The 21,891-nt window shown below is 42.1% G+C and overlaps 1 protein-coding gene across 1 annotated transcript; it reads left to right on the top strand.

Moving 5' to 3' along the window:
- The first annotated feature begins 1,062 nt into the window (after window positions 1-1,062).
- Window positions 1,063-21,045, top strand: PGK1 (phosphoglycerate kinase 1). The gene is made up of 11 exons (XM_082716030.1): window positions 1,063-1,419; window positions 7,252-7,302; window positions 9,996-10,151; window positions 10,258-10,402; window positions 13,857-13,960; window positions 14,567-14,686; window positions 17,860-17,974; window positions 18,213-18,392; window positions 19,630-19,807; window positions 20,086-20,184; window positions 20,561-21,045. Exons 1-11 carry the CDS (start codon window positions 1,355-1,357, stop codon window positions 20,599-20,601), a joined length of 1,254 nt encoding a protein of 417 aa, XP_082572156.1. The 5' UTR covers window positions 1,063-1,354; the 3' UTR covers window positions 20,602-21,045.
- Window positions 21,046-21,891: the final 846 nt, after the last annotated feature.

Here is a 21,891-nt window from a genome sequence, read left to right as displayed (position 1 = left end):
AGTCCTAGGGCCTGCACCTCCACCTGACTTTAGACATGCCTTGTAATGTAGAGTATGTGCTCCTGGCAAGAGACAAAGAGCTAAGACTCCCTTGCTCTAAGGAATAAACCTGGTCTTTGTTCTAACCGGTTACTGGATGCCTGAGGGGACACATACACCAGGCAGTCACCCTCAATTAAAAACCCCAGGCCCCAAAGACAAGAGTCGCTTTTTTCCTTTTCAAGACCTCCAAGACCTCCAGATGCTTCACCTGTACCTGTGTCTTTGATAACTCTTTAACTTCCTGCATCCTCGTGTTTAATGTCTACCCTCAGCATGGCCTAGGGCCCTCTTGGTTGGGCGCGAGGGACTCCCTATGGTTCCTAGGACTGGTCTGTAGGCATGCCTCTATCTGGTTTTTCTTTTCCAGGGAACCCCTAACGCTGTTTACAGTTCCAGCCAACTCTGCAAACATGTGGGGCAGGGAGTCCCCATTTCCTGTCTGTATTACAGTATAATATGTATGGACTCTTCATCTGCCCTGCCTGCGTTTGAATCCACCACTTACAAGGTCTAAATCCCTAAAGCTCTTTCTCCATCATTTACTTAATCTGCAAAGTGAGGAAGGCAATACTTACCTCCGAGTTTTGTGACCATTATTAGTTTATATGTGAAAAATGCTATCTCCTTGTCATTAGCGTTGTGTCAAAACCAGAGCAATTACAGAACACTTTTTATTTTAAGAGATGGGGACCTGGGCCTTTCCCGGATTCTGAGAGGTCTCAGTTATTAGCAGCCTTGCTTAGAATTCCATTTTGGGGAGCCAGGAAATCCAATTAGTTTTCCAGAGGGAAGCGCCTTTTGCATCAATCCTGGCAGGGTTTCCAAGAAATCCCTGGGGTTGGGGGGCCGTGCTTTTCTTCGGGCCATTGTGGCTGTGCTCCGCGGGGCAGCGGCTCCGTGCACCCTGGCGGAGGCCCGGGACCTCTCGCGCTCTCCTTGTCCGCCCGGAGGCGCCACCCCGAGCCCTTCCCCGCCCCCTGCCCACCCCGCGGCCCCGCCTCCTGCTCCCACCCTCGAGTCACGAAGGTCTGGGGCGGCTTGCTGCGTGCCGGACGTGACAAATGAAAACCGCACGTCCCACCAGTGTTCTCGCAGACAGACAGCGTCTCGGAGGCAATGGCAGAGTGCTGGCGCGTCGCGGCCGCGTCCAATAGCAACCGCCGGGCGCTGCGCGAGGGAGAAGGGGAGGAGCGGTAGGCGGGGCGGTGCGGCCCGGGCAGCTTTCAGCATTCCGCACGCAACTGAAGCGCTAGTCGGCCGCATTCTTCTCCACTGTTTCGGCTCTCAGCCTCGTGGCCCTTGTATTGCCAGGATGTCGCTTTCTAACAAGCTGACTCTGGACAAGCTGGACGTGAAGGGGAAGCGGGTCGTCATGAGGTAATTCTACACGTTTGCTTGTGCTTCCCTCAATGGCTTGGCCGCAGTCTATTCGGCCCGAGCCAACTTGCTTCCGCTCCTGCCCAAAGTTGCTCTTACTCGTCCGCTCGGCCCCGTGGGTTCTGAGCCTGCAGAGTGAGGCTTTCCACCATTGTGGCCGAGGCTTTGCCCCAATTTCACGGTTTCTGACCTCCTTGTCTTCACCCGGAAGGGGAGCCGTTTTTGCCCTTTGCTGGTGGATCCACCGAGGAAGGGCTCAGTTCTGGCTCAAAAGACCCGTTTTGCCCTATTTCCTATTCCTGAAATGCAGTTCTGTCGCCTCCAGCTCCCACCAGGCGAGGTGAGGCCTAATGCTTAGCGTTCAAATCCCTAGGCCCCAAAGAAGGGACCTTGAAAGGTCATTTGGTTAGTTTCCCTTCCCCCACCGCCCTAGATCATCCTAGAGAGATGAGAAAAGGCACAGATTTCTAAGGTTCCTGCACAAAAGGGAGGTTTCCCCCAAAAGATGTTGATTTAGATGTTCAGGAGTAGGACCCCCTAAAACATGGAGGATGGGAGGAGGGGTGGGGCACAGTGAAGGATACTCTGCAGAGCTTATGTAACAGGCCTGTGCGCGGCACCGTTGGACTACAGGGCATGGGGTTTACATCAGAATGGTGAGACATACTGGCTAGTGTCGTGGTAGATCAAGGCATGGGTGCTTTTCCGTGCTGTTCCTCAGCCTCACCTCACAGAAAGCAAGAGAAGCAGGATAGTGGAGGTGAGGATGGGCTACACTTAGGTGTCTTTTACGGTGCACGTGTGGATCCTGGTCACTTACCATGGGACTTGTCCCTTAACATGCCAAAATTAGCAGTGTGGTGTATGGAGCTTTTACATTTATCATTTTGGTAATGTGTGGTACATTTGCAAGCTAGGAGCAAAGTGCAGGACAGTTGGGTATGTAACTGATGGGTCGACTGTTGATAAACCTTGATAGGATCCAAGGGTGGCTTGTTTCCTGGGTGGCAGGGCTTGATTGATAGCCTTGTGCAGCCCTATCTTTTTTGGGAAGTGGTTGATAGATGGACAGGCATGTGAATGGTGTGATCCAGCCCCTTTGCCAATTTGGGCTGGTTCAAGTGAGGGCATCTTTTGGATATTAACAGACACACAAGGTTGTAGGGAATCTCCCTTCACCCTAGGCTTAAACATAGGAGGGCACTCTGAATTTCAGAACTGTGGGCACTGTAAAAGTTAATGCAGTTCTACCCTTTTCTCTGATTTTATCAGGGACACTTTTAGTTTTGCATGTCGCTGCCTCTGCCTTGTTGTGGAAATAGAAGAACTCAGTAGCTTATGGCCCTGAGAAACACTTAGTGTCTACATTTTCCCAAATAACCTAGTAGATGCAATCTGGATGTAGTAGTAATCAAAGCCATCCTAGTACTAGAAAAGGGCCTTTTCTACCCCTCAGGTGATCTTAAGAGAGGGGATAGATTCTGTGAAAAACAGGCCAGGTGGCCATTGCCATGTGACTGGATTTTAGGTTTTTAAATTATCTCCTCCTATCTTTACTTCGCTCAATGTTGACCTGTCCAGATACACCTGCTGAAAGGCCAGAAGTGGGGCATCACGCTGGTCACCTTCCTGCAGTTGCAGTCTTGGGCTTTATCTTCTCAGGGGAACTGGTTTGAGGGATTAACTAGGCTGGCTGGGAGTGGGACTTGAGGTGGTGCTTATCTTTTCTCCCTCTGTCCTTAATACGAAATACCTTGCTGTCCAAGGGCTCAAAGTTTCATTTAACACAGATTAACCTTGAGACCTGGAATGATTGGCCAGTTCTCTCTTGCTGTTGGAAAATTACCTGTCCAGGGTCACCAGACTAGTGAATTGGTGGCAGAGCTAGGACTAGAATTTGGGTCCCTTTGACTTCCAGCCAGGTCCTCTAAATACTCAAAAAGACTTTTCGTCTGCTGAAGGTTGCAATCAATATTTTTTCCCCTGAAATCTGGATAAATTCTGTTTATTTTGCCTGGGGACAGGGAGTTACTTTTTCCCTGATTGTTAATGTATCTCTTTTGAACAGAGTCAAATTTTGTGGGATTTTTTTGGAAGAGCCTAGGCAGCTATACCTTGTCAGCACAAATTTCTTTTTGTTTCAGTGCCTTTGTGTGGTGGTTGCTGGCAGTGTTTCAGAAATGGGGTCTCCTGAGTAATGGCTACTTCACTTGGTTCCTTTTCGTCCTGCAAAAGAGAACTCTGATGTCTCTGATGTTGGTGTTAGCCAAGTATTCAGGATCCTGCTTTCAGTTGCCAGGGGGAAACAGATTGATTTGTTGAGGGAACTTTAGTCAGAAACCTCTGACTGGGTAATTACCAGGTTCCACCTCCTTTTTTTTTGGATTCCAGGTGACTTTACCGCCTTTTCAGTATAACTTCCGGCTTATTTTTGCAATGTCATTTCCTTTCTTCCCAGCACGGATTGCCAGTCTTAACTCCTTTGGTGACTGGTGAAGCACTTCCCTTTTTGCTTGCTTCCTCCACCAGTCTTCTGTTTTAAACCTCACTGCTTTTCTCTAACCTGTTCTAACTTGTTAAGCAGCAGCTCTTGATGCAGTGGAAAAAGAAATGGAGAGGAAAAACTGAGCTGAGAAGTCCTTAAGACACTCATAATACCCCAGTCTTCCAGTTGGGGGCAGTGACCCAAGGGTGGGCATGGTACTTTTGAGAGCTTTTAATGGGAGTGGGCCTGGACCCCTGAGATTTCAGGTGACAGAGACTTGATATTCTAACTAAATCAGCGTTTTTAACAATTTGTTTTAAGATAATTACAGATTCACAGGAGGTTGCAAAGTTAGTACAGAGAAGTTTGTTCACTCAGTTTCCCCCAGAGGATACATCTTACAAAATTAAGGAGGTTGCAGAGATAGTACAGAGAAGTCTTTGTTCCCTCAGTTTCCTCCAGTGGATACATCTTACAAAATTAGAGTACAATATCAGAAGTAGGAAGTTGACATTGGGACAAAGTGTATAGTTCTGTGCTGTTTTATCATATGTATAGATCGGTGTAATTTCTACCACAAGTTACAAAACTTTTCTTTTCGTTTGAGAATCACCAAGACCTTCCTCTTTCTGCCTCTACAGAGTTATTCCCCTGCCCTCAACTCCATTCCAACCCCTGGTAACTACTGATCTGTTTCCTGCCCCTAAAGTTCTGTCATTGCAAAAATGTTACATTAGTGGTATCACAGTATATAACCTTTTGGGATTGGCTTTTTTTTCCCCACTCAGTTTAATGCCCTCTAGATTTATGCAAGTTGTCGCTTCTCTATATTGCTGAGTAGTACTTCATGATATGAATGTTGCACAGTTTGTTTAGCCATTCACCCTGTGATGGACATCCAGTTTGTTTCTAGTTTGGGGCTATTAACAAAGCTGTTGTGCACATTGAATATTCATGGACAGGTCTTGATATGGACAAATGCTGTCATTTCTCTTGGATTAATGCCTAGGAGTGAAATCACTGGATCATATGCTGAATTTCCAGACTGGTTTCCAAATCAGGCACGCTATTTTACATGAATGATCAGTTTTCCTGCATCTTGACCAGCATTTGGTGTTGCCATTATTTTTTTATTTCAGCCATTCTGATAGCTGTGTAGTGAAATCTGAGTTCATGCCTGAAGCTAAGGCTCACCAGTGTTTCAGGGAAGTGGAAAAGGAAGGGGTACAGATTTTATATAGAATATAAGAAGTAGAATGTGTAAGCAAGGGCAGTTTCTGTGGCAGAGTCCTCAGGAAGGAGAAGCTAAAAACAGAGCTGTTGTTGAGAGTCTAGGAGGTCATGAAGGGAGGTAAAGCACAGGCAAAGAGAAATCCAGTTCTCCTCAGTAAGGTGTGTTATATCAGCTTGTATAGATGTCACAGATTCTTGACTATTTCTGCACATAGAATTTCCTCCCTGTAAGGGCTTGGGAGTAGGGAATACTGAAAAGGGTGGCTTGTGCTCAGCCTGTCGCCATTAGCCCTTTTGACCATGGGCCTTTCTGGGAGGCTGCAAGAGGGAAAATGACAACAAGTAATGGAATACTCTGTTCTCTTCAGAATGTACTTGAAGGCTGGCAGGGGCTTTGTTTGGGATATTTATTTATTTTCTTTTTTTAAAGATTTTTATTTATTTATTTATTTGACAGAGGGAGATCACAAGTAGGCAGAGAGGCAGGCAGAGAGAGAGAGGAGGAAGCAGGCTCCCCGCTGAGCAGAGAGCCTGATGTGGGACTCGATCCCAGGACCCTGAGATCATGACCTGAGCCGAAGGCAGCGGCTTAACCCACTGAGCCACCCAGGCGCCCTGTTTGGGATATTTAGAGAAGATGCTTAGAATGAGTCAGGTAGCCTGAAACTGAATAGAGTGTATTTCTTCAGAGGCATACTGCTTTTATTTTTGAAGACTTAATTAAAATGTTTGAATATAGACTTATTCCCTCAGCCCGTGTTTAGAAAGGCATCTCTTCAATGAGGTTGGTTGGAGTAGGAATATAGGAAATTGGTGGTCGTCTTTATAGGTCTAAGGATGTTGTAACTGTTGGCTAGGCCTCGAGCATTGGCAGCAGTCTTCTCCACTAGGTCTTATCTTCTGTAGTCCCCTTAGCATGTGACTGTGCTAGCTTTTTTTGTAACAGTGGATTGTGTTTTCAAAGGCAGATTGATGCCTTTTAAAACACAAATTACATTTTGGAGAAGCATTAACACATAAAATAGCTGCCATTTGTATGGCACTTATTGTGTACCAGGTACTCTTTTAAGCCCTTTACAGATCATGCTAACTCATTTAATTCTCACAGTAACACCCTGAGGTAGATACTAACCCCATTCTGCAGATGAGAAAGAAAGCATTTAAACAGGATCTTGGCAGGCAGCTCTTAGCCCCCATCAACTAGCTATCACACATTGTTTTCAGTTAGATTGAAATAAGCTGGGCTTCCAAGGAGTACAGAAGGGGGAAGGAAATTATTGGTTCTTAAAAAATGGTAAAAGTCAGGTGAGAAAGGAGAGACTGCAGTAAATTACTTGCTTGTGCCATCCTGATCACTTCTCTGCTAAATTGCTTGTTTCTCAGGTAGGCAAGATCACATGTTCCGCCCTCTCCTCTCAGGTTTTATGAAAGAAGCTATCTTATTTTTATTGCCTGTGTTTTGCTTGAAGAGTACTGTGTGAACTTGGTCTTGGACACTGGTTTTTTTTTTTTTTTTTTTTTTTTTTTTGGTCATGAGGCCCCAGGCTTTCTCCAGAAAGAATGATAATCTGTTGATATGTTTTATTTTTTTTCTTTTGAGTGATACTAGTTAGCTTCACTAGGACCCAGAAATAATATCAAAGGAATCACAATCAAGATAATGTTCCTTAATTACCCCTTACCCATTCAGCCTCCATTATTAATTACATACTGTCATACTAGGTCCACATGAAACTCTTTTTAGGTGGAACTGGTTTTCCAGGTTTTGAGGGCTAGTTCCTGTGAAGTCAGGTTTGTTATTTTAAAAAATTTTTCTTATAAAGTGTAAGATACATACCTAAAAGGACACAGATCATAAGCTCAAAGAATTATCACAGAATGAACACATTTGTGTAATCACCCAGGTCAAGGAATACAAGACAACCCCAGAAGCACCTTCTGGTCCAGTCCTCTCTCTCCCTCCTCCCACCGGCCTCCCCATGGCTAACCACTGTGTCTTATAATACCACTGATGATTATTAAGGTGGTTTTTGAACACCCATCATATTTAACTGGTTCACTAAAAATGCTTCTCCTAATCTTTGAGGAAATCTGAAACTTTGCTTCTTTTTTAGAGTGGACTTCAACGTTCCTATGAAGAACAACCAGATAACAAACAACCAGAGGTAAGGTCTCTGCTAAAACTTGAGTTTGGCTTAAGATGTGTGTGCCTGTGGGTATGTAGGATGAAATGGTTTTCCTTTTTTAGTGTAGAACTGTGTGGTAGCTTAAGCCATATAAAGTCTTGGCCTTCCACAAACCCACTATGTGGTCTGCTTTCTTAGGAGAATGTAGAAATTGAAAAAAGTCATTTTAAGTGATTTATTTTCTCTCCCTATTTTTTGAAAATGTGAAGAATTTGGGGTTACGTATTTTTAAAGAATATCAGAGCTGGCATTTGCTTCCCTTGCAAAATGAAGAACTCTGCAAGAGGATTTTTTAATATTAGTAATTTAAAGCTTATATGTATTTTTACAAGCCTTTCCATTCCATATGGCTCAGGTAAAATCAGTTTTGGGGAATTCTGATACAAGGGAAAAGATTTCAGAAGTAGTATTTTCAGTCAGTTTAGGCTATTCTAAATATCTTGACTCCAAAATCAAAAGCAGAAATTTTAAGTGATTGTACACTCTTGCTTTTGACTAGATTGTAAAAAAGGTTTAATTTTAAATTCCAGATGAGGGGTTTGAGCTGGAAAGGTGTGCTTTCCAATGATCTAGAGCAGTGTTGTCTAACAGAAATAGAATATAAGCCACATATAATACAGAATTTTCTAGTTGCCACATTAAAAAGGTAAAAAGAAGTGGGTGAACTTAATTTTAAGTAATACATTATATTTAATTCAGTTAAGTCCAAAATAATCATTCAGGAGTTATTCAGTAAAAAATTAAAGGGACATAAAAATTTTTTGGTGTTAAGTCTTCAAGATCCAGCATGTATTTTCACCAAGCACATCACCATCTGGACTAGTCATTATTCCTAGTATTGAAGAGGCACACATAGCTAATGGCTGCCTTATTGTACGGTCTAGGTCTAGACCTAGAACATTTTCAGATACTGGTCCCAGGGTAGAGACTGGCATTTTCCCTGCTGCAGTATAGTGGAAGGTCTGTGTTTTGTACAAGGCATCTCTTTTTTCATTATTTTCTGCAGCAGAACTTGCTGATAAGGGATATCCCTGAAGAATAATTTGTTTCTTTGGGCAAACTTTGTGCCTAATGAAGGTTTCTTCTTTATTTGGTGTTAGTGAGTTTTTATATATGTCAAATAGCATAAGATATTTTAGAAACCTAACTTGGTTTTTATCAGTCACCTTATCAGAGATTTCCCTGGTCACCCTATCTAAAATCCCCTTCACTGGGGCACCTGGGTGTCTCAGTGGGTTAAAGCCTCTGCCTTTGGCTCAGGTCATGGTCCCGGGGTCCTGGGATCGAGCCCCACGTTGGGCTCTCTGCTCAGCGGGGAGCCTGCTTCTTCTTCACTCTCTGCCTGCTTCTTCCTCACTCTTGCCTGCTTCTCTGCCTGCTTGTGATCTCTGTCAAATGGATAAAATCTTTAAAAAATCTTCAAAAAAAAGACTGGCAAAAATGGAAAGTTAGTATCAAGGTTATGACAAAAGTTTGACATGTTTAAAGGAAGTTTAATAATTTTTTAGTTAAACTGTAGTGTAGATAATATGACATTATTTAAACCATGTTCTATATAATGTATTTTTTCCTACCAGGAAATGTGCCTTAGCATCTATAATGGGTGGAGAAAAGTTACTACACATTTTTAAGTTTTTTCCTGTATTTCCTTTAATGGTGTCAGGATTGGGGAATTTTAGATTTCTTCCTCAATCAGATAAGAGGGATGTTTGAGGGGTCCCCAAGACACCTTTATAACTTAGTGATTCACTAGAAGGACTCACAGGACAGGATGACAGGATGTAGCATAGAGTTATCACTGCCAAAGTTTATTATTACAGGGTACATGACAAGATCAGCAAGGGGAAAAGACACATAAAATCTGGAGAAATCTGGGACGCCTGGGTGGCTCAGTTGGTTAAGCAGCTGCCTTCGGCTCAGGTCATGATTCCAGCGTCCTGGGATCGAGTCCCACATCGGGCTCCTTGCTCGGCAGGGAGCGTGCTTCTCTCTCTGCCTCTGCCTGCCATTCTGTCTGCCTGTGCTCGCTCTCTCCCCCTCTCTCTCTCTGATAAATAAATAAAATCTTTAAAAAAAAAAATCTGGAGAAATCTATGCATGGGCTTCCAGTGCTCGCCTTTCAGCAGTGGAAACTGCAGAAGTTGCATGCACTATTTTTGCCCAGTGAAGCTATTAGAGATTTGGCTTCCAAGATTTGTACTGGGAGCTGGTCAGTGGGTACCCTCTGCATTGGAACCAACAAAATTCTAGACTATTAGAAGAAAACATGTTTTCAGTATAAATCACTTCTTACAGTCTTGGAGCAGTGTCCATTAGAACAGCGCATGTCAGATTTGAGGGACGACTTGGAAGCCGGGTTCCCAGACACTGGCCAAGGGCCAACCTTGCAAGCAAGTCCTTCTAAAGATAGCAGCTTCAGTCCTGCTCTGGTAGATCTCTGCATAAGTGGCAAAATGTGATGAGATTGAATAATCCTTGGTGGAGGGTTGGCATCATAACTGACTTCTTCCTTTGAACCTGAACCTGAGGACCATCACTGAGTTCCCAACAGTAAATCTGAGGGAATTTAGAAAAGAAAAGGGGCTTTATAGTTCATGAGGCCATAAATAAAACCATTCCCACTAATTCCTAGGAGTAACCTTGATCTATCCCGTGTCTCTTTATTGTTGCAGAATCAAGGCTGCCATCCCAAGCATCAAATTCTGCTTGGACAATGGAGCTAAGTCAGTTGTTCTTATGAGCCATCTTGGCCGGCCAGATGGTGTCCCCATGCCTGAGAAGTACTCTTTGGAGCCAGTTGCTGTAGAACTTAAATCTCTGCTGGGCAAGTAAGTGCCAGACTCTGGAGCTGGTAGACTCTTGACAGTAGATGCTGTGAAGCATGTACTGGTTCTTTCAGACTTTTCAGTTGTCTCCATCTCCTGCTCTCCCCAGGGATGTTTTGTTCTTAAAGGACTGTGTGGGCCAAGAAGTGGAGAAAGCTTGTGCTAACCCAGCTGCTGGGTCTGTTATCCTGCTGGAGAACCTTCGCTTTCATGTGGAGGAAGAAGGGAAGGGAAAAGATGCTTCTGGGAATAAGGTAGGGCCTGTGACTTCAGACATTATTAGGGGTGAGGGGGACTGGGTCCCTGAGAGATTGAAGAATAGAGGTAGTTCATGTTTATTTTTTCCTTAGATATCTCTTTATTGAAGTATAGCATAAGTACATATATATGAGATAAGGTTTATGTTTATTCATATAAAGGTTATTCATACATAATGAATATTCATATATGAATAAATTAAAATAACCTTTTATTCATATATTAAGGGTTATTTTAATATACATGAAAATCTTTAATATAAATGAATATGAATAGGGGTATATATGAATATATATTCAAGCTATGCATTTATACAAATTTATTTATTTATATCTATCTATCTATAGATGCATGACTTGATAAATTATCAGAGTACACACACACCTGCTATGTAACCACCACCTGGGTCAAGGAATAGAATATTGGCTAGCATCCCAGAAGCCCTTCTCATGCTCAGATGCTTTGTAATACCTTTGAAAAATATGTGAATACCATTTGGGTATAAGAGTATTCAGTGGATGTGCTTTTGCAGTTGTTACTTTGTTCCCCACTTGGCCTATGATACATGAGGATTTTTTTTCCCTGACAGTGTGTGGTAATCCTAGTTGAAGGGTAGCCTATGATTGCCAAGTGCTGAGAGCAGATAGCAGATGTTCATAGGCACTTGTTGGGGGTGGGTGTCCATGCTGTACCAGGGGTTCTTCCTGCAGAGCCAGTTTCAGATTTTTTTTCCATCAAGGCTGGAACAGTTTTTCTAAGCAACAGACCATGGTGTTTTATAGAAGGACAGTAATATTTTATTTAAAAGGGGGATTAATTTAATAGTTGAGCTTGGCACTCTTAAAACCATAAATTGAAATTTAGTGTGATAGAATTGGGATTTCCTTATAAAAGAATTAAGTGAGCAGAAAAAGTACTTTGTACTAAGTCAAGTGGAAAGGGACTCTGGGAAAATTGTAGTTGGGCAAATGATGGTCATGATGCTACTGCCTTGGATCTGAGACATTTTTTATGAAGTATAAAATATTTTTTTGAATTCCCTTTAAAATAAGGAAGTGCACATGTTGTCATCATTTTATAAAGAAATTTAAGTTTCCAAAAGGCAGTCATTTTACTGAAGTTAGAGGCAGTAGTGGTGTTGCTGGACTTTATATATAGCTTAGTCCATTAGATCAGTAAACTACTTCTATAAAGGGTCAAACAGTAAAATACTTAGGCTTTGTAGGCAGTATAGTCACAACTGCATATGGTCTCTGTTGGAATTGCTCAACTATGCTGTTGTCATGCCAAAGGGACCACAGAAAAAACCAACCCAAAACAAAAATTAAAGAGCAACCATAGATAATCCACAAAGTAGATTACTATGACGTGACAGCCAGAATTCAAATATTAAATGATAAAGCTGGCTCTTTGAGGATGGGTAGGATTTGCCTATGGGTAAAAGAGAAGCTGAAGTCATCCTTTAGAACTTTCTACCCTTAGGTGTTTTGTGTCTTGGGGAATAAGATTCTTTGAAGCTGGGGCGCCTGGGTGGCTCAGTGGGTTCAAGCCTCTGCCTTCAGCTCAGGTCATGATCCCAGGGTCTTGGGATCGAGCCCCACATAGGGCTCTCTGCTCTGCGGGGAGCCTGCTTCCTCCTTTCTCTCTCTGCCTGGCTCTCTGCCTACTTGTGATCTCTGCCTGTCAAATAAATAAATAAAATCTTAAAAAAAAGAAAGATTCTTTGAAGCTAGTATCTCAGTCTCCTGTTGTGCTTCTGGTGTTTCTTAAGGTCATGGAGTACCTGCTTACAAGCAGTTTCTTTTCTTAGCACGTTAGGCCCTGGTCTTGCCTTACCCTGCCTTTGGCATAATCTTGGTACAGTGGTAGGAGTCAGGTGCTGATCTCAAATTTGGTGCCTGTTAGAGTGAAACTCACTTGCACAGACTCTAGGACTTAGAAATGGTAGCAGATTGAGATGATGAACTAACAGTTCTAGTCTGTGACATTTTTAGTTAACTTTACATTTAGTGTCCATTTAGTGCTTGGAATTTCTTGAGCCAGTAATAAGTTCAGAATAGATTTAAAAAAAAAAAGCAAGGACATAAAATAACTTCCTTTTTCTAGTGTGCCCACATTGGTCTTTTAGGAATATTTTCTTTCTTCTAGTTATTGGTAGAACAAAACTGAGAAGTGGGTTCTGGTTATTAATTTCTGTAGTGCCTGTTTCATTAAGAGCTTGTTTGCCCCATTTTTCCTTTGACAGTTCTTCAAGGGGTTATCATGCCTTTTTAATAGGTGGGAAGATTTCAGGGACAGAGATCTATTTGCCAAAGGTTACACAGTGAATTAGTGTTGGAGTTGGGCCTAGAACCCAGGTGTTCTGCCATTTGGGCAGTATTTTCTTAACACAGATTATCTTAGTCACCAGTGGCAGATACTATTCCATTCTGGAAAGATTATGTAGGTTCTACAGTCTTTAGTTTTAGCATTAGAAGGTCATTCTTAAGGTCATTAGAAGAAAACCCCTGTTATTTGTGGCAACCTCCTTCACCTTAAAATGTAGGAGGATGGGAGTGGGCAGTGACTAAAAGGAACATTAGTTCTGTCCTGTATATTTTTCTGTGATGTGTTCCCCCATGCATCTTTGCTTGGTTTCTTTCTGGAGGTTTTTGTTCATCCTGCCATCCTGCTTTATGTCCCCTTTTAGGTGGGGGGGTATCCTGGAGAGTGAGCAGACATTTCAAAGCCATAATGTTTTACTACTACTTTGTTTCTCTTTTTTTGGAGAAGTGTATTTCTTGTTTTCTTAGAAGCCTAACTTCTAGGGAATGTTACATAGAATATATAGAATAATATATATATATATATATATATATATATATATATATATATATTCATTCTCTCTCTCTCTCTATTTCTCTCTCTCTCTCTCTCTCTTTCTCTCTCTCTCTATATATATGTTCTTTTCTGTTGCAATGTTTCCACCTGCCCTCTCTGTTCCAGCCTCATGAAGAACGTGTGCGTGTGTGAGGGCCACTTTCCCTTTGGAGAAAGGCCTTGGTAGCTAGAAGCTTGGGTCAAGTATAATCCTAACTTTTGCAAGGAGAATATGTTGAAATGAGGCTATGAGGCAAGCAAGCTAAGGAAAGGAAAAGATAATCTTAGGACTTGGGGAGAGGTCAGTGGGTTGTGATTAGCTTTGTGTGATTAGAGGTTAAGCCATGGTTAGGAATATTCTTTGCAATTTGAGGCAGGATGAAGGAGAGCAGAATGTAGAAGGGACCAAAAGACCTAGAATATTTGGAAGAGGAAATAGATTCTGTTTCTAGTTGTACAAATTGCTGTCGCACTGACTCTGGGTCTTAGAGATACTCAGGAGGACTCTTGGTATGAAATGCCTTTACAGTTGTCTTCTTGGAGCCATCAACATTTTCTGTGTTGGTTTTCTTTCTTTTTTTTTCCCTGCAGGTTAAAGCTGAGCCAGCCAAAGTAGAAGCCTTCCGAGCTTCCCTTTCCAAGCTAGGAGATGTCTATGTCAATGATGCTTTTGGCACTGCTCACCGAGCTCACAGGTACTAAGAGTCTTTTTTGACATTGAGCTAGGAGGAGTATCCTCTGTTTACTCAAGCAGCCCAAGCTCTCAGAACATCATACTTTGAGCTTCTATCTCTAATTGGAGCTGCCAGTTAAGACTGTGGTTCCTGTGAATATTCTTGGTCCTTATTGAGGAAATAAAAGGGAAAAATGTGAAGAATTGTGAATCTTTTTGTTGAGCTTCAGGAAGAGGTTGCTCTTAGGAAATTTCAGGTAGAGCCCTCCCTTTGTTAACATTGTAAGGTCAGAATCTTACGCTGTCTCTAGGAAGCAAAGTGAGGAGTCTTTGGCCATTAGCTAACTGGCTGATTGTTTATTATGGTTAAACCCTTGACTTGAAGACTTGAGTTGTGTTTCTCCAATCCTACTCAAGTTTGTTGCTTTTTACTTGTTCCTCTAGGCTGTGCCCTGTTAGTCAAAAACCTTGTTTTGTACCTCCATATTTTTGTTGGAATTTAGGGATGAAAACCGTGGTCTCCTGGAATCTCAGAAGTGAAGGTATTTCAGCGATAAGGAGATGGACTCTAGAATTGGGAGAATTGTTAAGGATTGACCAAAATTGCAGTGTCTCTGGTCTTTTCTAGCTCCATGGTGGGAGTCAGTCTGCCACAGAAGGCTGGAGGTTTCTTAATGAAGAAGGAGCTGAACTACTTTGCCAAGGCTTTGGAATGCCCAGAGCGACCCTTCCTGGCCATCCTGGGCGGGTATGAAGAACTCTTCAAGATCATGCTTTAAATAGCATGTTTGCCTGGTAGTAGGCCATGACTTGCGTGGCTTATTATGGTCCGAAAGCATAATCGGATGGGGTAAATAAGGAGAGTTTAATAAAGAGACTATGTACAAATGTGTGGGTAGGCTTCAGGGACACCCAGAAAGTACAGCTTAGTAGTGTGGGGCCAGCAACAGCTCTCACCTTCCCTAGGCCTGAAGGGACAAAAGGGAAGGAATGGTTACCAAAATCCAGGGCCCTCTGAGAGAAACTGTAGCCTTGTTCAGGGAACATAGGGATAGACAGGGAGGCATCTGGTAAGGAGGGAGCCAGGGGAAGAAATACTCTGATCTCCCTTCAGTCTTCTATTGATGTTCCCCCTACCTCGCCCCCTCCCAGTTGCCTACAACCTAACTGGAAGCCCGAGGGCAAGTGATGTGCCTTCATGCAGGTCAGACTCCTAGGACAAAGCAGGGCCAAGAAGGACAGCAAGTGGTTTTGGAGGGAAGAATGGGAAAGATTGACCATAGGTGCTCATCTAACAATTTCTGAAGCACTTGAGTCTTCCATGTTCATACAGTCTGGCAAGAATAACTATGAACATCTTTTCATATGTATGTATTTAATTTATCATTTAGAACTAATTTCTCCAGATTATATACCTTTTTACAGTTTTTCCTGTGGGGAAAGGTACCACGTGGAGAATGATATTCCAGTGGCTTAGTTAGAATAGAAATTTCAGAATTGCAGGTTAAGAGTCTAGGAAGAGAAATTTTAGAGTGGGGTTGGGGACCTAGTGCTGCTTGAATAAGAGGACTTGCTATCACTTGGATATCGAGGTAGCACCCTATTTATGGCTGAATGCTACTGGCCCTTCTATAAGCATGTTTGTTTTTCCCCATGTGATTGAACACACTCAGCATTTTCCTATGAAAGCTTACTCTGGAGTTGGATGTCAGTTTCAGGTAGCATAGTTCTTCAGGATTCATGAGCCCAGTATCAGGGTCCTAAAAATAATTCAGGTGGGTATAGGTTGTTTTCTGCATTCTAGAAGCATTGCCCCTCTTGTGCACTGTGTTACAAAGGTCAGACTCTCATCCTCATCTCTGGAGATAAGGATTCGAGCTGCTTTTGCTTTGCATCCTTCTGTAGATCTGGAATATGTGAGTACTACCTAGTGGTAACCATCAGATTTAAGGCTTAGCTGGAAATAACTGTTTGTGGGAAGTTGATGTGGAGGGTTTTTTTTTTTGGTGTGGTGTTCTTGTTTTTGCCATCTTTCTTCCAGTGTAGTCTTAGACCAGTAACAGTTTTGGGGCAAATTTTAACATTTTATTAAAGATAACATTATTGTGGAAACATTGAAGCATGTACAGAAGTTGAGAGAACAGTATAATAAGCCCCCAGACACCTAGTACACTGCTTCACAATCACATTTTTTATCAGGAGTGCTTTTAAGCAAGTCTTAGACATAATTTCACTTAGTAGTACTGTATGTATCTCATAACTGATAAAGAGATTTCTTTTAAATAACCACCACGTTATAGCTAACATATTTTAACAGCTTCGTTTGTCATCTAATATCTAGTCTGTATTCAGAAGTTCTTTGTCATCTCAGAAATGTCATTTTATAATTGGCTTCATGGAATAAGGATCCATATGAAGTTCATGTGTTGTATTTGGTTGTTAGGCATTTTCTGTTCTATAATAGTTCCTTTTTCTTACTATTTTCTTTACATGATTTGCTGAAGAATCAGGGCATGTGAGATGTAGAGTATCCATCCCACATTTAAAAAAAAAAAGATTTTTATTTATTTGACAGAGATCACAAGTAGGCAGAGAGGCGAGCAGAGAGAGGGGAAGCCGACTCCCTGCTGAGCAGAGAGCCCGATGTGGGGCTCGATACTAGGACTCTGGGATCATGACCCGAGCCAAAGGCAGAGGCTTTAAACACACTGAGCCACCTGGGCGTCCCATCCCACATTTTTTAAACATTGATATATTTTAGAGAGAGCATGCGAGTGCATGCACAAGCAGGAGGGACAGAGGGAGAGAGAATTTGAAGCAGACTCTGTTGAGCACAGAGCCTGACTCTGGGCTCGATCTCATGACCCTGAGATCATGTACTGGAGCTGAAACCAAGTGTCGGATACTTAACTGACTATGCCACCCACGTGCCCTGGCCTGGGACAGTTTTGAGTGGGTTCGGGGAATCCCATAATTAATAGTCTTGCTCAGGTACAACTAGCTGTCTTGACTCTGGTTTTTGTGGGGCGAAGGGGCAAAGTAGAGATGTATTTGGGTATCATGGTTTCTATAGATAGTAGTAGGTATTCTCAGTTCTTTTGGTCTAGAACCACACTATTAAGGGGTTTTCTTAGAAACAGATTGGACTTTTGGGTTGAAGAAACATAGGGCGTTAGCCAGTACTTTTTTTGTTTACAGTTTTTTTTTAAAATCCAGTTAGTTAACATACAGTGTAATATTGGTTTTAGGTGACTTAGTGATTCATCACTTACGTGCACAGCCAGTTCTCATGATAAGAAGTGCCCCCCTCCTTACCCATTATCCATTTAACCCATCCCCATACCCACCAACCCTCAGTCTGAGTCTGTTTTATGGTTTGCCTCTCTTTTTTTACCCCTTGTGTTCATCTGTTTTGTTTTTTAAATTCCACATACAAGTGAAATCATACGGTATTTGTCTTTCTCTGACTGACTTGACTTCACTTAGCATAATAACATTCTAGCTCCATCCATATTGTTGAGCAGTGGCAAGGTTTCTTTCTATGGCTGAGTAATAGTCTGCTGTGTGTGTGTGTGTACACCACAGGTTCTTGATCCATTCATCAGTCGATAGACATTTGGACCTTTTCATAACTTGGTTATTATTGACAGTGCTGTTAAACATTGGGGCATGTGTATCCCTTTGAATCAGTATTTTTGTGTATTTTGGGTAAATATCTAGTACAATTGCTGGATCATAGAGTAGTCATATTTTTAACTTCTGCAGGAGCTTTCATACTGTTTTCCAGAGTAGTTAGCCAGTATTTTTGTCACTTGTGGGACATTTCTCTGTGCCTTGATGTAAAAACTCAGACACTATATAATATCACTTCCTTAGTCCACCATTTATTCTTTTGTTGATGATTCTTGCTTTCTCTTCTAGAGCTAAAGTTGCAGACAAGATCCAGCTGATCAGTAATATGCTGGACAAAGTCAATGAGATGATTATTGGTGGTGGAATGGCTTTTACCTTCCTAAAGGTGCTCAACAACATGGAGGTAGGATACCAGTGCTAAGTAGATATGAAGTGGTTCTCCATCAGAAGTAGCAGGTTACATAAATTTAAAAAGAAAACCAGCTTCTGACATGAGCCCTCGAAACTCCCATTTTTTTTTTTGAAAGTTGCCTTTTGTCTTGGAATTGTTCCTTTACACTGCATTGTTGCTCCTGTCTGCTTTGTGAGTTAATCATGTTCTTAGTATAGAGGCTGATCTTTATTTTGGCTCCTGTGTATAGATTGGCACTTCTCTGTTTGATGAAGAGGGAGCCAAGATAGTCAAAGACCTGATGTCCAAAGCTGAGAAGAATGGTGTAAAAATTACCTTGCCTGTTGACTTTGTCACTGCTGAAAAGTTTGATGAGAATGCCAAGACTGGCCAAGCCACTGTGGCCTCTGGCATACCTGCTGGCTGGATGGTGAGTCAATAGGGTGGGTGGTGGTAGGAGTGAACAAAAGCATTTTAATTTCTTTCTTTCGTTCTTTCTTTCCTCCTTCCTTTTTTCCTTCCTTCCTTCATTCATTAATTCAACCAGCCAGCATTTTAAAAGAATCTCTACAGGAGATCCCTGTCAGAAAGGGCTCCAAATGCAGCAGCGAGGCCCTCCTCAGGAGAGAATCCATGGGGGGAAAAGCATGATTGTTGCTGTCTTCATCAGTAATAAGGGGGCAAAACTATGTTTTGTTTCTAAATTTATTTAGTATTTGTTGTTAAGACTTAACTATGTGCTGGGCTTGGTGCTAAATACTTTCATGATCTGGGCTGTTCTGGATTACGTTGTTACCTAAAAACCTGTATAAGAACTCTTACATAAAAACATTAAGGGTAGCAGAAGTGTACTGATTATAAACAGGAAAAAAATGTATGTTATGTGTATATTAAAGACTAAATATTTCATTGTAGTGTTCGCCACGTATTATCATGTTGTATCATGTTGACATACTAGTTTGCTTACTTGTGGGTATTATTCAGTGTTTCTCAAGAGTGTGGTTCTAAGAACAATAGCATCAAAAGATGGAAGTTTCTGGGCCCTACCCCAGACTTAATGTATCAGGAGCTCTAGAGGTTGGGCCCAGGAATTTTTTTGCTAGAACAATTCCTCTTGGTGATTCCAGTACATGCCAAAATTTGAGAACCACTGAATATAGATCATTGTCTCAACCTTGGCATTGTTGGCATCTCAGGTAGTTTGCTATGGGGTGTTGTCTTGCACATCACGTTGTTGGTATCTCAGGTAGTTTTGCTGGGGGGTGTTGTCTTGCACATCACAGGGTGTTGAGCGGCATCCCTGACTTCAGCCTCCTAGATGTCAGAACTATCTCCCTCCCAAGTTGGGACAACCAAAATATCCCCAGATACTGCTACAGGACCTCTGGGGAGGGATAGAAATGACCCCTGTTGAAAACTACTGATTCAGTTCTTCACAGTCATAGTGTGGTTAAGAATGTTTTTATCAAATAACCTGGTTTTCCCTTCCATTTGATATTCCATAAAGGATGTGAGCAGGTTTATACTTCTTAAGAATGAAGGGTGTCTTTTGGTTCTACAAGAAGCTGGTGTTCAGCCTTGAGTTCAGCTCTTGGTGAAGGTGGTGTTCATTACTTTCAGAGCAACTTTCTTGGTAGGTCATCTTCTTTTTTAACTCCTCCCCTTAGGGCTTGGACTGTGGTCCTGAGAGCAGCAAGAACTACGCTGAGGCAGTTGCTCGGGCTAAGCAGATCGTGTGGAATGGACCTGTGGGCGTATTTGAATGGGATGCTTTTGCCCAAGGAACTAAAGCTCTCATGGATGAGGTGGTAAAAGCCACTGCCAGGGGCTGCATCACCATCATAGGTAAAGGGTGCTTTACAAAGTTAATGCCAGGGTAGTCTGGTAGAATTCTGATCAGAGGAAAGTTGAAGGGAAATGATGAACTTTTACTAGGTTTCTTGGTGCTGGTTGAGTCTTGAGAGCTGAACCAGTGTACATTTCTTGGAGGACCGACCCTCTTAATGAGAGGGAATTGGGGGTTCATCATCTACCTTTTGGGCTTAAGAGTATATCGCCTTACAGTTTGGTGCCAGTCCTTTTTGTTTCCTTTCTCTCTTTTTAACTTGGCTTTCATTCAACAGGTGGTGGAGACACTGCTACTTGCTGTGCCAAATGGAACACAGAGGATAAAGTCAGCCATGTGAGCACTGGGGGTGGTGCCAGTTTAGAGCTCCTGGAAGGTGAGATTCTTCCCTATTTGACTTGCTGGGGGGAAGGCCGGGGATTATGCAGTGACAGGTGGGTAGAATAGAGTGGAAATAGTATGTGGTATTGTCATTGGTGTTCATTATTACCTGGGCAGTACAAATGGAGGAACTTCAAATAACACTCCTGGCATCCATTTTGCGTGGGGAGGGGCAGAGAGGAAGACTTACTCCAGAGGGGTGAACTCTAATAGACCTGGGACCCAGAATGTGAAAGTTACCCAGATCTTGGTCATGTGTTCAAAGGAAGAGCAGACATGTTATTGGGACATGTTACTGGGAAGATAGGTGTATCTGGCTTAGTGGGTCTTGTAGTAATGCTGTCTGTGTATGTGTGCTTTCTCAAAAACAGGTAAAGTCCTTCCTGGGGTGGATGCTCTCAGCAGTGTTTAGTACTTTCCTGCCTTTTGGTTCCTGTGCCCAGCCCCTAAGTCAACTTAGTCCTTGCCGTATCTCTGCTTGGCATTAGCTAAAATCTTCCCCCATGTCAAGATTCAGCTAGTGGCCAAGAGGTGCAGCACCAGGAACCCTTAAGCAGTTGCACACCATCTCAGCTCCTCTTTACTGCCTACATTGGATTTGCCTACATTCTTCAAGATCCCCTTTGAATTTCCTAGCAACTAAGCCATTATGCATTCTAGAGTGCATATATTTATATTTTGCCTGTTAAAAGAAAATGAGCTGTGTTAGCTTCTCTTTTTCAAGTAGCTTATTCTAACTAGCTTTGTCATTGTTTCGCTTCTCAGCATGGAAATAGATGAAATTCCAATTATAGGTAGGTAGGGAGGCAAAGTTGGTGAACTATGAAATAAATAAAAGTATCCATTGAAACTGGGATTTTATTTTCCTGTCATACTTTGTTAGGGTGAGGACAGACTCTTAGGGAAAGGATTGAATCAATTACATTCTGAATACAAGAAATGGGGCAGCATTGGTTGGGGAGGTAGGGGAGATTAGATAAATATCTACTCTTTATTGAGGGCATACTTTATGACAGATAATGTGACAGGTGCTTTACATTTTATTTTTATCTGTTAAAAACACATGACCATATTTGAAAATAAAACAGTTAAGGCTTACAACAACAAAATAGAGGCTTCATCCTCTTCCTCACATTTTCCCATTCCCCAGAGATTTTTACCTCTTAGGTTTTTTTGGGCATTCATCCTCCCTGTTTCTAATTCACATACTTAACACTTTCAATTTCTTGATGTTTATAAAAAGCTATATATCAGTTTCCTACATGGAAAGATTGAGCTCTCTCTGGCCTCTGTTCCACATATACTTCCCTTCTTCATTTTGCCCCAGTATAGTTCTGTTAAAGATTAGGTGAGTAGTCTGTATTGGGATTATGAATACTCTTCACAGCTGAGCTATGTTGTATGCTATGATTCCATTATGTACCTTTTTAAATTTTCTTTGGAGTTAGTTTTGAATGTTTTTTTTTTCCTATGTACTTAACACTGATTTGTTCCCAGTGTGTTCAAACTGCTGAGATAAATCTGTTCATCTTTATTAGAGATAATCCCCTCCTGGAGTCCTCATGCTTCACTCCAGTTTTCCCTTACTGCCTTCCAGGTTTGCTGTAGAGTTGTTCTGGGATGTCCTCTTTCGGAAGAAACTGCTTTGGGGTAACTCTGTAGGGGATTCCTTTTACCTCCTGTGAAGTGATTCTGATGTCCT

Source organism: Mustela nivalis, assembly GCF_964662115.1.
Source record: "Mustela nivalis genome assembly, chromosome: X".
NCBI classification, from domain to species: Eukaryota; Metazoa; Chordata; class Mammalia; order Carnivora; family Mustelidae; genus Mustela; species Mustela nivalis.
This window is presented reverse-complemented; position numbering and strand designations above follow the sequence as displayed.

Bases quoted from the DNA above. Each gene is read 5' to 3' on its own strand.
- PGK1 (XM_082716030.1), top strand. From the start codon at position 1,355: ATGTCGCTTTCTAACAAGCTGACTCTGGACAAGCTGGACGTGAAGGGG. The intron at 7,303-9,995 runs GTAAGGTCTCTG...TTATTGTTGCAG, and splicing joins CAGATAACAAACAACCAGAG to AATCAAGGCTGCCATCCCAA. The intron at 10,152-10,257 runs GTAAGTGCCAGA...TGCTCTCCCCAG, and splicing joins CTTAAATCTCTGCTGGGCAA to GGATGTTTTGTTCTTAAAGG.